General features: G+C 46.1%; 1 protein-coding gene across 1 annotated transcript in view; it reads left to right on the forward strand.

Annotated features, from left to right (window-relative positions):
* RYK (receptor like tyrosine kinase) overlaps positions 1-15,971 on the forward strand; it is a 55,733-nt gene that overhangs the window by 20,261 nt on the left and 19,501 nt on the right. Inside the window, exons 5-9 of the mRNA XM_048314553.1 lie at positions 1,952-2,008; positions 2,657-2,801; positions 6,719-6,819; positions 9,644-9,778; positions 12,242-12,328. Of these exons, the coding sequence (XP_048170510.1) occupies positions 1,952-2,008; positions 2,657-2,801; positions 6,719-6,819; positions 9,644-9,778; positions 12,242-12,328 (525 nt within the window). The remainder of the gene's footprint in view (positions 1-1,951; positions 2,009-2,656; positions 2,802-6,718; positions 6,820-9,643; positions 9,779-12,241; positions 12,329-15,971) is intronic.

A 15,971-nucleotide genomic window follows, 5' to 3' on the forward strand; every position in this document is an offset into this window, starting at 1 on the left:
AAAAAGCAGTTGCCTCAAAACTGCAACATTCTGAGGATTCAGATTGTTCTAAGAATTACCAAGAAAATCTACTTACCTTATAGATTGGGATAAAATTGGCTGTTTAGTGAGTGTAGGAGGTGTTAGTCTGTTGGATGTGAAGTACAAAATGATCTTGGGACATGATCCAGATTTTGGAAATCCTGGACTGACTCTTCTGTGTTACCACTTGGGAATCTGCAATCGTAATTTATTCTTGGATTGTTCCTGTTTACTGTTGCTGCTACCTAGAATTTTCATAGTATTTTCATAGGCATCAGAAGAAAATTATTTTGGAGAATCCCAAGAGCTGTGCCCTCCTTAAAAATGGCTGTGGTGTCCCACTCCTAGGCAGTATTGGGGGATGGCCACCTCTCTCTTTGCATGCCCCTCCTGCCTCTGTTCAGCTTACTTGGAGCCTTTGAGGACAGTAGCTGTCATTCCAAAGGGAGGTTTATCACTTTTCTTGAGTATAAATTCTAAGGATAAACTTGTGGAAGGTATGGATGGAAGAGGCAACCATTCCTTGTAGCACATAACGTTGGGATACTCATGTTCCATGCATTGAGGCTTCAGGAGGACCATTCTTAATTCAAAGTGTGTATCTCCTTCTAGTAAAAATGGAGGTCTGGCTGATAATGTTGATGTTTTTACCTTTATTTCGTGTTTTCCTGGGTGTTTTTTCAAATACTCCAAGTGAGGGAAGTCAGCCCTGCTGATCCATTCACAGCTTACTGAGCTGTGGATGTGTGATGGAGCTTTCCATAGGCACCACACAATTCTCTGGGCGGTGAGACAGAGCCACTGCCTGAACCATCAGAAGTGCTCCTTACAAAGATCTCATTTCTGCAGGTTCATAAAAACCAAAAAAAGGCTTTGTTTGGTGTGAGTTGATTGGTGTAGAGCATACAGGGGGTTCTGATTGAATTTAATGCATAAGTTAGGAATATGCAGGAACATGCTAGTGGTTTTGCTCAGGGGATTCCTGATAGTTCCTCCTCAAGTTCAAAAAAGGGATAAAAAAATAAAAACTCTGATTTTTTCCCTCCCTTGGCTTTTTCCTCCCTTTTTCCTAAGCTGAACTGGCTTACCAAGGAGTGGGAAGGGACTGTGCTGTGTTGGACACAGCCGGGAGTAGGAAGGGGGATGTGCAAGTGGGATTGTGCCTTTGCAGCCACAGAAATCCATGGGATTCCCTCAGCTGCCTGCAGATCCTCAGGGGGGTTCATCTGCAGGCATCTCCACAGCCTGCATCCCCCAGGTTTGCACTGCTCCTCTTGGTAACCAGACTCAGAGGAAGCTTCATGAAGATTTACCCACTTTCTAAAGGACATGAGCTGAGCATTGGCCTCCTGCCTTCAGTTGCATATTTATGAGTATTTAAATGGATATCTCCTTTTTCATCTTGTTTTAACTCTTTAACTCCTGACTGGCATCAGCTGAGAAGGCACAGTGTCCGTGGCTGCATCTCTGATCCCTTCCTAGGATGAGCAACATTAGACTGGAGCCAGGATTTCCTCCAAAAGATCAGGGCAGTCTTGACTGAACATCCCAGGAATGATTTTCTCTCCCATTCAGAACTGATTCTGTGAGGTCTTTGTTTAGTGCCTTAGCAAACATGTATTCTGCACCTCTTCTTTCTGCTGCTTTGGACCTTGGGCAAGCTGCAGGGTTTTAGATGGATTCAGGGGGTTCAAGCTTTGCCTCACTGGACATGTGTGTCAGTGGTGAAATACTTGACCTCCTGTGTGTTTCAGTGTGATTTTAATTCTACCATGGTTAGGTATTTAAATGGAAATGTGTGGATAAGTGTAGTCCTCGAGTCAGCTCTCCTTTTTGGAAAAGCACATCCGTTTTTCCATACCTGAGGCAATGTGAAGGGCTGCAATAATAAATGTACTCCAAACTTCATGGCTTTCTCTCATCTCTTTAGAGCTCGAACCAGAAGTCAAATCTCCAACAGCTGATAAAAACAGCAGCAAGGCTATCTGTAAGTAATCCTGAATGTACAACTTGGGGTGTAAAAACTGAAAAACTTGATATGTGCTTTGATTCCACAGCTTTCCCCTATGAAAACAGTTCCCAAGTAGTCTCTGCTATACCCCTTACTGCAGTGGTTTTTTGGTAATTAATTGTTTTAACTGGTGAAGAGGAAAAAAACCTTTTCCAAGTCTTGTTAAAACTTTCGTATCACATCTGAGGGGCTCTGGTTTCCGTACAAGACTCTGATCTATTTTCTTGACCTTAGGACCTGTCTGGTTTGCTGTTCACTATTGAAGGAATAGAATGAGGTAGTTTCCTTTTCTCCCCTTCTAGCTGGAAACGTCGCTGTCTGACTGTGGCTCCATAATACCCAAAATGGGAGCGTTTTTGCCAAAATGTTGTTGGAAAGCAGTGGGAAAGAGTGCTCAGTGCTCTCTTTACCTCCCACTGTCTCTTCCAGGGTAGTTGTTCTCCAGGATTCCTGATTGAACATTTGGGGTGGCTGAGGCTGCTGCCTCTCCCTGCCTCCAGCCCCTCTGCTTGTGGTGCTGTAACAAACGAACAAAATGTCGTTTCTTGGAGGTTTTATTTGGGGTTTTTTATTGGTTTTTCTCCTTTTCGAGGAGGATTCAGTAACTTTCCACCTCTGTTCCAGTCGATCCTGTAAACGCAGCTCCTACCACTTCGACCCGGGTGTTCTATATCAGTGTGGGCGTGTGCTGTGCTGTGATATTCCTGGTGGCAATAATCCTGGCTGTCTTGCACCTCCACAGCATGAAAAGGATAGAGTTGGATGACAGGTATGTGTTCAGGCTTTCCCAGTGTGGTTTTGGGACTCCCAGATTTGTGGGAGTTTGGTCTCAGAATGAGCACTCTGGGGTAGTTTGCAATTTCTGCTCCCAGTGGCAATCTGTAGCAGATACTGCCTGGGTAGGGTTGTGGTAAGAGCTGTGCTGCAGAAAGGCAGCAGTTGCAGGTGCTCTGCTGTTTATGAGGTGGAAGGGTTGTTCAGGTTTTGCCAGAATATTTGTGTGGAGGGGGAAGATTCCGACAGATCTGCAGGGATTGTCAGGATTGAAGGAAAAATTGACTTGGGCACACTGGAAAGGCAGGCTGAGAGAGCGGGGGGTGTTCATACTGGAAAAAAGAAGGCTCAAGGGAGACCTTAGAGCCCCTTCCAGTGCCTAAAGGGGCTCCTGAACAAGGGCCTGGAGTGCCAGGACAAGGGGGAATGGCTTCCCACTGCTGGAGTTCTTACCTTTATTTTACCTTAGATGGGATACTGGGAAGAAATTCTTCCCTGTGAGGGTGGGGAGGCCCTGGCACAGGGTGCCCAGAGAAGCTGTGGCTGCCCCTGAATCCCTGGCAGTGTCCAAGGCCAGGTTGGACGGGGCTTGGAGCAACGTGGGATGGTGGAAGGTGTCCCTGCCCGTGGCAGGGGATGGGACTGGATGGGCTTTAAGATCCCTTCCCACCCATAACATTCTGTGATCCACAATTGTGTGAAAACATTTGGGTTTTACTGACATCTGCAGGAGACTGAATTTCAGTTTTCCCTACTTTGATTGATTTTCCAGTGTTCACTTTGGCCTTGGGGTGCAGTCTGAGCATTACAACTGCTTGGTTTTAAAACTAATAATGTTGGGCTCTCCCAGATACATTTCCAGTCCGGAAAAACTGTAGCACATGCATGGGAAAGGGACTTGTAACATGAGTCCAAGGGCATTGGAGTGGGGATTAAACACCGAGGAGAAGGGAGGCTGGAAGAGCAGGTGGACTGAGGCTGTGTGAACAGCCTGCATCAGATGCAACTGTTCAGGAGCAGGCAGTGTGAAACTGGATCCTTTGGAAAACAGTCAGCCTGTGGGTGGTCACCCCTGTGAAAGGATATCTTGAACTAAAGGATGTCTTGAACTGCTTCTGTACTGCCTGCAGCCTCATGGAGTAGCTTTATCTTTTCATCCTCCTCTTTATCCATTCATCTGTTCCTTTCAGTTTTCTCCCTGCCACTCCCTCCCCTGGTGTCCCCAGCCCATGTGGCTTTGGTGGTGCCACTGCATCGAGCAGTTGTGGTTTCTCAGTTGATTGTAACCAAATGAATTTCTCAGCCTTCCTCAAATCCTTTGTGCCTGATTGTCTGATTGAGGGGTTTTAATCAGCTGAAGGTGTTAAAGGATGTGCAGTTTGCTTTAATTCAGAAAGGAAAAACGTTACATTTATAGTGTGGGATAGTGTCATCTGTGAGGTTTTGAGGTGGCCAGCCCAGCAGTGTGATCAGGTGTCCTTCCATCTACTCCATTGCACTGGATTTCTGTGGAGATACAAGGTAAAAATCCTAAAAAAACAGCTGACCTTCTGTGGAGATAAAGCTAAAAATCCATCTAATGTTAGTCCTCTTTGGATTGCAGGTGTTAATAATTTGCTCTGAATCACTGTATATCCTGCTAATAAATTCTGATAAATTCAGGGGGCTTCCCCTGTCTGTGGGAGGGGATTGGAACAAGATGATCTTCAAGGTCCCTTCCAACCCAGACCACTGAGGGATTATATGAAGTTTGTGCAGCTCCTGGGGTTTAGCTCTTCAAGCACCATGAGATGATGACTTTTTTTTTTGAGCCTGAAGGTGCCTGGCCTGGCAGAACTGTGGGTGTGCTGCTGTGTAAAAGCTGTGCTCAGGCAGTGCCGGAGCAAAGGCGTAACAGAAGCAAAATGTGCCTGAAAATCAGGAGCTGTGGGGTTTGTTTTGAACAAACTCACCGAGAGAAGCAACAACTTCTCATTTGGTTGTGAATAATAATCTCAGACTGTTTCTGTAAAAGGTTTGTGAATGGAATATGACAATGTCATAAGGGTTAACGACCTCCCAGGAGCAACAGAGCCTGGAAAACCCACTGGTGCTCTTAATTTCAACCCCCAGAATTAAATAAAACCGAGGAGGGTTGTTAACTGGAAGCTCAAGTCAGGCAGCCGAGTTTACAGGCTGCACATGGATTATTTAGGAACATTGTATTGGAAAGTCCACAGCAAATGCTGCAAATCTCAGAGCAAAGGCACTGGAAGAGTGCCAAGGAAAACTGGCATGGTTTAACAGCAGGATAATGGGAGTCATTAAAGCAAGAAGGCATCATTCAAATAGCTGACAAAATATGCAAGTGAGGAAGCTCAGGAATTGAGTTAAACCTAAAACCCAGAAAGAAGCCAACCCAAAAGGGAGTTTTTCAAACTTGCAACAGGCATTAAAAGAATAAATAATTCCTTTCTCACACTTGCCTCCAGCCAAAGGAATCCGCAGGGCTGGTGGGTGATCAGGTTACAAAAGGAGTTTCCAGCCAGAGCAAGAAAAGGAAGTGCAAGTTGTGCCTTGGTGTGTGATGTGGACACCATGCCAAGACCCTCCTTCCTGGGGAGCTCGCTGCAGAGTGCATCATCCTGAAGCAGCTCATGGATACTATAGTGGGAACAGCTCAAATAAGCAGCAATGAATTGCCAGCACCAGAGAATATTCATTCAAAAACTCTGAAGGAAGTTAAAGGGGAGTAGCTAGACCAGCATCTGTGGCTTTTAGCCTTGTGCTAAATGCTGTGTTGGAATCCTGCACCTGGAAGCCAGGGAATGTGGGAATAACTGTAAAAAAATGGTTCCAGGGAGAGATGGAGGTCAGCTATAAATGAGTAAGTTTGTATTGTGAGATTCAGTAGATTCTGTTCCAAAGAAAAAATTCAGTGGGTGCATCCATGGTTATGGTATAATGGGGAAGAGTGGACTTGGATTTCTGTTTTTTAAAGGAAGCCTGGCTTCAGAGGTAGCTGTGGGCCTGGAGGGCATCACCAGCCATGTCTGACAGTCCTGCAGGGGGTGGCTGGCACTGCTTGGTCAGTGCTCAGCAGCAGCCCAAGAAACATTAAATGTTGATTATTTGGCAAAGCAGAGGTGATATCCTAAACCAATTTCCTCTTTGTCCTCCCAATGCAGTCAGCAGTGGAGAAGCTTTGAAGTTGGATAAAAGGGGGGGGGGATGTTTGTGTGTTTGGAGGGGGGAACATCAGAAAAGCTTCTGGGCCTGCCATCTGACCTGCTGACAGGTTTTTGGTCCGTTACGGCTGCAACAGCCCTTTTTGTAGGGTTTTGATTATGAAAATAAGGCAGAAATCAGCCTGCTGTGGTTTAGGCTGTGGTTCACCTGTATCATGGGTACTCTGTGGCCCCCTGGTCGTTCTGCCCAAAGAAAGCATCTCAAAAAGCACATTTTAGGTGGTGCTGGAAGGGGCAGCAAGGTACCCTTAGGGAGGGGAGTGACAAAGTAGGGTCAGTAGAGCAGTTTGGGCTGTAAAACAGAGCCCTCGTCTGAGTGGGACATCAGTGCCATGAGAGAAATGTGTGCAAAGCTTCTCTAGAATATAATAGCTGTTCTTGGTGTGACAGGGTGGTTCTGGTAAGGAATGTTTTGTGACTTTGATTGTTCAAAAGTGAGGAGAAGTACTAGAAAATAGAGCAAATTCTGGAAAACAAATAGGAGGGAGCTGTTCGTGCTCAACAAACTGTAGTGCCAAGATTTATGAGTTACCTGAAATATATTTTCATGTGTGCGAGACTTCAAAAACTCTGCTCATTTCAAGTCTTGCTTGGAAAATCGCCTGATTTTCGCCTCGGGAAGTTAATTTGGAATGTGTTGGAGTGGCAAGCAGCGATGTTGATGTGTAATTTTGTTTCCCAACAGCATCAGCGACAGCAGCAGCTCGCAGGGGCTGTCGCAGCCCTCCACGCAGACGACGCAGTACCTGCGGGCTGACACGCCCAACAACGCCACACCAGTAACCAGTAAGTGTTAATCTAAGCACAGACCCTCCTGCCACACTGCTTTGGTGTCAAGTACAAGAGGAGAGCATGAATAATCCTCTGGCTTTGTCACTTTGCCTCTTGAATTCACGCAATGTGTGTTTTATCCAGCCATGCCATAGTCAGGAGTGAGTTCGGGGGCGTGTGAGTGGTCATATGAGCATGAGACTGTGTTTGTCCCTTGGGTTATTTTCCCTGCACCCAGAGCAGTCAGCCAGCTAGGCTTCACCAGTAGCTGTGAAGCATCTGTTCTTTAACACTGGGAAGAATCTACCTCGTGCAGTCCAAGCAGAGAGAGAACAGGATGTATCCACCCAGCCCTGGGATCAGTTACCAAAGCAGATGATCGATCCCCTGTGCGTGAATCCTGTTGTGTTACTCTTTTCATCGCCTGTTGCTTTCAGCTGTGCTTGAAGTGATACCAAGTAGCTGAAGAGAGAGAGCAGTGAGTGGAAAGGAAGGGTGGCAGCAGTTTCTATACTGATCTGGTAACTGATACCACAGAATCACAGAATATCCCAGCTGGAAGGGACGCGCAGGGATCATCCAGGCCAGCCCCTGGCCCTGCACAGACACCCCAGCAGTCCCACCCTGGGCATCCCTGAGAATGTTGCCCCAGCCTCGGGGCCGTGCCCATTCCCTGGGGAGCCTGGGCAGTGCCCAGCACCCTCTGGAGGAAGAACCTTTCCCTGATCTCCAACCTAAACCCCTCTGACACAGCTCTGGCCATTCCTTGGGGTCCTCCTGTCCCTGGGCACAGAGACAAGAGCTGAGAGCTGCCCCTCAGGAGGAGCTGCAGACGGAGATCAGGTCTCTGTCTCCTCCAGGTTGAACAGACCAAGTGCTCTTGGCTGTGTTCTGAGTTAATTCTGTAGTTAATGAACGTATTTATTATCTGTGGAATTTTTACTCCTCAAATTATTGTCTGGTGGAGGACTATCCCATCCAGCACTGCTCCAGGGAAGGGACTGTTCCAGCTGGAGGGAAGGTGGCCAGCATAGGGACACACACGGGGTTTTTTAAAGCACCCCAAAGTCTCTCCCACTGTCCTCTGATGGCACTTGGTGACAGTGACTGTCCCATCATGAGGGAGCGCAGCAGAAAGGTTGTCATTACTCTCAGCCCTCCTGTGTTCTCCTTTTTTCCTCCCCATGTGTAGAAGCAGGTGTTTACCTGAGGTTGAACTGCAACTCTGGGAGAGATTTGGCTCGCTTCTAAATTGTTCTGTATCTCCCTAAAAAAAAAAGGATCTTATTTGTCACCTGAGTTCATCTTTCCCTCTCAAAGAGCTGCCTTTAAAATTTATTTCTTAAAAGCATTAAATTAAAAACAGTCTTTTAAAAATTTAATGTATGGAATGTTAAAAAAATTCCTTTTCACAGGGTTTGGAAGAGACCTTATCCTGCAACTTATTCTAGAGCTGCTTTCCCTCTTGTCACCTGAGTCCTCCCCAGCCTTTTTATTTTCCATCTCTTAGAGTCACAGAATCATTTAGGTTGGAAAAGCTCTCCCAGATCACCAAGTTCAGCTGTTCCCCCAGCACTGCCAAGGCCACCCGTGTCCCCAAGTGCCACACAGCTTTCAACTCCCTCCAGGAGTGTGGACTCCACCAGCTGGGCAGCTGTGCCAGGGCTGGACAACGCTTTGGGGAATGGGATTTCTCCTCATGCCCAATCTAAACCTCCCCTGGCACAACTCCTGGCCCTTTCCTGTTGTCCTGTCCCTGTTCCCTGGGAGCAGAGCCCGACCCCCCCGGCTGCCCCCTCCTGTCAGGGAGTTGTGCAGAGCCACAAGGTCCCCCCTGAGCCTCCTTTGCTCCAGGCTGAGCCCCTTTCCCAGCTCCCTCAGCCGCTCCTGGGGTTCCAGCCCCTTCCCAGCTCCGTTCCCTTCTCTGGACACGCTCCAGGCCCTCAATGTCTTATCCCAGCTCAGGCTGAGCTGTTGATGTCCTGTCAACCTCAGGTTTTTTGTTTGGCTTTCTAAGTGACACAGGTTAATTCAGCTGAGTTCCAGTTGCTGGAATGTTGTCTCCCAGAATCCTCTGGCCAAGGGCAGGGGACCAAGCCCAGGATGATGGTTCAACCCTCCTCACCCTGCCCAGTGTGGTGGCCAATGTGCCCAAGTGGCAGCTGTTTGCTGGGAGCAGCCCTTGCTTCTCAGTGTCTCTTACCTGCTTTGGGACATGCCCAGTAGCACTGGAAGTGGTGAAAATAGGAGAAGAGAAAAGGTTGGATGTGTGAAAGAATCAAGATTGACATTCCTGGTCATTTCACAGGTGCATAATTTTGTTTTCAGTAACGTTTAAATTTTGAAGAAAGTATTATCAGAGTAATTCTCAAGATTTCTCTAATGATTCATATACGTGTACAAAAATATTCCAGCTTTTCTGACTCTACTGGTATATCCAAATGTCTGGAAGTGCCAGAAGAGGGCACTGGTAGTTTGTTAATGCCCTGCTGAGGTAAGGCATCTTCCCTGCTCCAAGTTTTCCAACACTCTCTCTATTTCCTCCTCCTGAGGGCAGTGCAGTGTTGATCACCTTCAGTACAGGAGTTTCCTTCACCTGGAGTTAATAATAAAAGTTGTTTGCATGACACTACAGAGAATTCCTGTGTGATTTCTTTCCCTGCAGATGATTATTCTTGTGGTTTTTGTTGCTTAATATTATCATCTTTCTAAAATTAATATATAACACATTTAAGACCGTGCTGCTCCGCTGTGTGTGGAGCCATAGGTGGTGCAGAGGTGAAGCCCTGTGCCTGTTCTCATTCCAAGGGTATTTATGTTGGATTGTTTGGCTCTGCTGGCTCCTCAGGTTATCCCACATTACGGATAGAGAAGAATGATCTGAAAAGTGTCACTCTCATGGAGGCCAAAGCTAAAGTGAAGGACATAGCCATCTCCAGGGAGAGGATCACCCTCAAAGACGTGCTCCAAGAAGGTATTTACAGCACTCAGACACTTCATTCCTACCACACTGTGTAGTTACATAAATAGAAATACATATTTATTGGCAGATTTTTCTGAAATCATTCAGGGATGACATTCCTGATCTTCATAGCTTTGGTGGAGGGGAGGAATGATGAGTTATGTTTGCATTTGGGGTGTGGGGGGTGGGGAAAGCAGCTTCCAGAATTCATTAGGCTGGGGGAGCGACCAAGTGTGCTCAGTAAATCGTTCAGCTTGTCTGCCTTAATGAGCTGCTCCCTGAAGTGAAGGGTGGCTGAGGAGTGAGGTAAGCAGTCAGGGCTCTCAGTCAGCAGCCAAGGTAACTCACTTTTGGGAGCTCCTACAGGAGAGCGGCTCTTAACAACATAAAAATCAAAGCAAAACCAACCCAAAGCCCAGAAAAACTTCAATTGTCCAAATGTGGTGTCTCAGTTTGATAACTTTGATTTGGAAATCTCATCAGCAGATGCAACATTTACAGGCCTTATATAAAAGATTCAGAGATTACCTGATTGTTTTCACGGAATATCGTGAGTTGGAAGGACCCACAAGGATCATCCAGTTCCTGAGTTATTCACTCTTTGTTTAATGTGCACTTCAAAAGTGTTCATGCACAACATGAATTGATTCTTGTTGATACTGAGTTTGAAAAATAGCCTTAAATATTTGGTTTTCTTTGTCAGTCACCTTCATTGCTGCAATTTTGAGTCTCTGTTCCCTGAGAAATCAAACTTCCCAAAGCTGGAGATTGGAGATAATCATCCTTTGGAGACAGAATGCTTTGCGTTAATCTGAGCAGCAATGGAGGATGTTCCCATTCTCGTTCAGTGAACCTCTGAGGAGGCAGCTCTGTGCTCACTTCCAGTGTGGGCTCTGCAAAAACCTTCCTTGGCGTGTGGGATGCGCTTTGTGTTCCTGTGGGCTGCCTGGAGCTGGGATGCTGGGAGTCATCCATGACTAGAAGTGACTCAGTGCCCCAGCAACGCTTCAGATGTTTGGTGACAAAGCTGCCCTGTTCTGCCAGATGAGGCACAAAGAGCTGTTGAATGCAGTTTGGACCCAGTTAATCCTGGGATCTCATCTCTTAGCCTCCAGCTGTTAATTTGAGTCCCAAGCTTCGAAAGTTAATCACAGAGTCATTAAGGTTGGAAAAGCCCTTTAAGGTCATGAGTCCAAACACTCCCCCAGCACTGCCAGTTTCAGCCATGTCCCCAAGTGCCGCATCCACATGTCAGAGGACTTAAAAGACCTGACCAATTTTAGGTCAGGATCGCAGCAGTGTTGGGTCTCTGCCACTGAAGAACAAAAGAGCTTCAGAGGGGAAGAAGGGGATAAAGTAAATGTGTGCATGGAACTCAGATACATTTTATGGATCTGGGCCACAGATTAATTTTAAACTTCAAGTAGTTTCCGTAGCTTCACCTGCTTTAACATTTTGGAAATCCGTATTTAGGCACTTTTCTCGAAGTGTTCAAGAACCAAGACAGGAGGGTTTTAGTTGCTTCAGTAATTCGTGGTGTGTAGTTGTGGTTGCCTGAGAGCCTCCCGAGTTCAGCTGCTGCTTAGTGAGATTGCAGTGTGAAGACCCCTGTCATGCAGGGTTTCCTTGCAGCCCCAGGGTAGGTGACAGAAATGTTGCACTGCCCCTGTTTAAGACCTGTATTTCATACTATCAAAGATCTTTCAACCTAGTCAGGGAGGAGGAATGCCTGGGAAGGGGCTGTAATGCTGGAATAGACTGCGTGGAGATGATGCACACCTTGGTGCAGAAAGGTTTTGCCAAGCTGAGCAGTAAAAACCAATTAATTCTCTGTGTGTTGCCAGTTGTTCTCAGCCCAGCTCCTCAGAGTAGCTCCTCTTCCTGCAGCAGCATCAGTAATGTCTTGTGAATGGAAAAATGTTGGAGACTCTGAAAGACCCCCCCAAACAAACCCAGCACCTTCCAGCTGAGGTGAAACTTTAGAATAATGTGATGCTGGTTATTTCAAACTGTTCCATATGAGCTGGCTGGCCAAAATTCCTGTTGCCTTGTGAATGTCCCCAAAAAAAACTTGGTCCTTGTGAGAAGTGCCTTGGCTTAGAATTCCAGACTGGGTGGGTGAGAAAAAGGACCTGGAGTTCTTAGTGCAGGGAGTTGACTGAAGTGCCACAAATAAACCATCATCATATTGATATTTAATTTCACTGGACTCTGCTGCTATCACTAGTTCACTCTCATGCTTGTCCCCTTAAGTTTTATTTATGTAAAACTTCAGCATTTGCTGCCTGTAATTGTGAATCCCCCTCATGCTGGAGAGTGGTTGGGTTCTCTCTTAGTGACTTTTTAGGGTTTAGGGACACTTGAATTGCAGTTACTCCTCACTTTCTGCTGTGAAAGGTGCTGTTTGCTTAAGACACTCCTAATGTTATCAGTGTTTCTTAACCACACAACACTAATTGGATGTTCTCTTCCTAGGCACGTTTGGGCGCATTTTCCATGGAATTCTAATAGAAGAAAAAGACCCCAGTAAAGAGAAACAAGTTTTTGTCAAAACTGTTAAAGGTATGCTGGCATAAAGGAGCGGGTTTGTGTGCAGGTGTTTGAATTGTGCTGCAGGCTGAGGGTGCCAAAGCTGGCTTTACAACAAACCCCTTCTCCCCAAAACACGCAAATGATGAAAAGCAAAAGCAATTTGGACGCTTCCTTCAGCCACAGAGAACGGCAATCTTATATGGAAGAAAAATGCATGTGTTCTCCACCAGTGCCTTCAGTCATTGCCCTTGAATACTTTTGTTTATTATTCTTCTAAGTAAAAATTATATTGGTTTTTTTTCCCCTGGTATGTCATTTGTCTTCCCAGTCACAGCCCTGTCCCCTGCAAATTGCTGAAAAACACCTGAAATGCCTCTTAAAAATCTTTGACAAATGCATGGCTGTACAAAAGACAGAGCATAATTTCTGCCCTCCTTAAGGTTTGCAACAGAAGCGTGAGAACTGGCATTTAGAACTGAATTTATCCAAACAGAGCGCCTGTGCTCAAGAAATAGCTTGTTGGAGTGATTGAAATGGGACTAGGTAGACTTAAGGAACAAGGTAGGTGTAGATGAAAACCATATTGCAAATGTCCTACGTGTCTGTCACATGTATCCTACATATATCCCTACATTACACGTATCCTACTTGTGTCCCTTCCTCTGCAATCATCACAAGATCTCTGGTAGCTCACAAGAGTTTTGCCGAATTCCCAGTACAGTGGTTGTTTTACAAGTTATTTTTGTCATTTCAGTTGGGTGTCTTATTGCCTTTGGTTTTTCATTTGACAAATTCTTTAATTATTTCTTGCAAAAAAAATAAGTGTCTGTAAGAATTTCAATTCATTCTACTTTTTTTTTTTTTTTTTGCCTGGCTATTAATTTTTGAAGATACTGATTGAGAAATGGTGAAGCTGCTGAATTCTGTTGTTGAATCTTTCTGCTACCCATTTATTCTCTGCCACCTTTAAGAAAAGTATTTTACTTAAGGGAAGCAATTGCCTTGGTCTGTTTCTGACACAATCAGATGCTTGTGCTGCTCTTTTCTCTCACATGTCCTAGAATCATAGAACGAATCATGGAACGGTTTGGGTTGAGGGGGGACCTCAAAGCTCCACCCCTGCCGTGGGCAGGGACACCTTCCACTAGCCCAGGTTGCTCCAAGCCCCGTCCAACCTGGCCTTGGACACTGCCAGGGATCCAGGGGCAGCCCCAGCTTCTCTGGGCACCCTGTGCCAGGGCCTCACCACCCTCACAGGGAGGAATTTCTTCCCAATATCCCATCCATCCTTGCCCTCTGGCAGCTTAAAGCTTGTCCTATCCCTCCATCCCTTGTCCCAAGTCCCTCTTCAGCTCTCCTGGAGCCCCTTCAGGTGCTGGAAGGGGCTCTGAGTTCTCCCTTGAGCCTTCTCTTCTCCAGGTGAACACCCCCAGCTCTCCCAGCCTGGCTTCTCTTATTTAAAAACAAAAAAAAATCCTTCTTTCCAGTATTTTGGGTACATTTTCTGAATTCTGCCTTCTTCTGTTCCCTTTCCCTGCCAAACAGTTCTGTCTTTTTTTTTCTTGACTCTTATTTAATATAGTTCCCAAAAACTTAGCCCTTGGCACACAAGCTACTTTTTCTAGCATTGGATTAAACAACCCAATAACATCTGTCAAAAGTGATCTTAATTTAGCTGCCCCCCATGACCTCTTATTGAATTGCTTTCCCAAAATGGGACTTCCAGTGGACTCCTCAGTCCATAATTCTCCCTTACAGTGGCTTGTGTCGGTGACACAGCCATGTCCTAAAGGAAGAAAGCTCTTCCCTTTGCAGGGAAGGATTTGCTGCAGTGAACTGGAGCGAGGTCTTCAGAGAGTGATGGCATTCGTAGGATCCCTGTAAAGAATTTCCCAGCATTAAAAAGGATCTATATGGAAAAAGTGTAGAGTAGGTTTTGCTGATGCTTGTGGGGCTTGGGCAGCAGAAGTTTGCAAGGAAAACAACTGTAACATCCCCTCGCCTCACAGCAGCTCACTTGCAGTGCTGATATTACACAGCTTCATTTTCACACCCTGGCTGTGATTGCTGTGTGTGCAGCTGGGACATGTAATAAGTTGGGAATTTGATCTCCTTGGAAGAAAAAACCTGCAAAACTTCTCTTGTAACCAGAGTTTTTCCTTGATCTCATTCAGTGGCCACACACACACTGCTGTTCTGGCACGAGCAGGAGCAGGGCAGGACCATAAAAGTTTGATGGATATGAGAACATTAAACTGACTTAAGTATCTCTTTGCTGAAGGCAATAAAGCCTGAGGGTCATGGAAAATAGACAAGGAATAAAGGTTTTGTCTGTGGAATTAAATTATCCCTTCCCAAAAGTACGAGCTGCTCCAGAGCTGTCTTGTTTTACCCAGAGGTGCACTCTGAAAATGATAAAAGGAAGTCCAGTGGTGCCCCAAATGTCAGGAAACAATGGGGAGGGGGATGGAGTATTTCAGGTCTTTGGAAAATGTGAACTGAGGTTTTTTTAGCAGGTACTGTGAGGAAGAATAACCTCCTTGAGAGAATAAGCACTTCATTCTTCTCACCAGGGTCAGAGCTTGAGAAACTGAAGACACTGCACTGGCTATTCTGACATTAGGGGAGTTGTTATGGCTTTAAACCTGGAATTTCAGGAGAATCCTAGAATCCCAGAAGGGTTTGGGTGGGAAGGGACCTTACAGCCCATCCAGTCCCACCCCTTGCCAAGGGCAGGGACACCTTCCACTGTCCCAGGTTGCTCCAAGCCCCATCCAAACTGGTCTGGGACACTTCCAGGGATGGGGCAGCCACAGCTGCTCTGGGCAACCTGTGCCAGTGTCTGACCTCACAGGGAAAAATAAATAAATAAAATTGTCCTCCTTATGTCCAATATAAATCTACCCTTTTCTCATTTAAAAATGTTGCCCCTTGTCCTGTCCCTGCAAGCCATGATCAAAAGTCTGTCTCAGTCTTTCTCACAATCCACTTTTTAGTGCTGAAAGGCCACAGAAAGGTGTCCTTGGAAAATTTTCTTCTCCAGGCTGAACCCCCTCAGCCCAACAAGTGTTACAGATGGGCCTTGAGCTGTGGTTTGTGGGCTGTTAGGAGAAGAGCTCTGCTCCACTAGGACAGGTGTCAAGGTTGTGCTGTTCAGGGAATGGTTTCTGGATGAAAATCCATGAGGAAAAGTCATGCCCTCAGTGCCTGTCACAGTGGATCTCTTCTCATGTGTCCCTCCTTCAGCTGTCAGTGTATTACAGCATCCATACCCTTTCAAGAGGGGTTATTTCCAATAATGTGGACAGAGGGAACGTGCTGTCAGTTTTCCCATTTCCTGTGCCAGGGAAGGTGAATGCTGTGGCTGTTGTGCTCATCAGGCAATAGTCACATCTGTGGGTATTTCCTGCTCTGGATGGAGAGTGATTGCAGCCTTGTCAGTTTGTCTTTTCCCTGTATTCTTTCCCCATGGTTGATTGTTGCCCTCAAAGGACCATAAGCACAGATAGTTGACTGCAGTAACTGCAGCAGCCCTTCGCACTTTCCTTCCCTGGTGTTTTCCTGAGCTCCAGTGAGATGCAGAGCATTGCTATAAACCAGGAGAGTGCCCAGTGAAAACAGGATCCCTGGATTTCTCTGAGCTTTGTGCTTGCTCCCCTTCTGAAGTGATCTG

This window comes from Corvus hawaiiensis, chromosome 10 (genome assembly GCF_020740725.1).
Source record: "Corvus hawaiiensis isolate bCorHaw1 chromosome 10, bCorHaw1.pri.cur, whole genome shotgun sequence".
Classification (NCBI taxonomy): domain Eukaryota; kingdom Metazoa; phylum Chordata; class Aves; order Passeriformes; family Corvidae; genus Corvus; species Corvus hawaiiensis.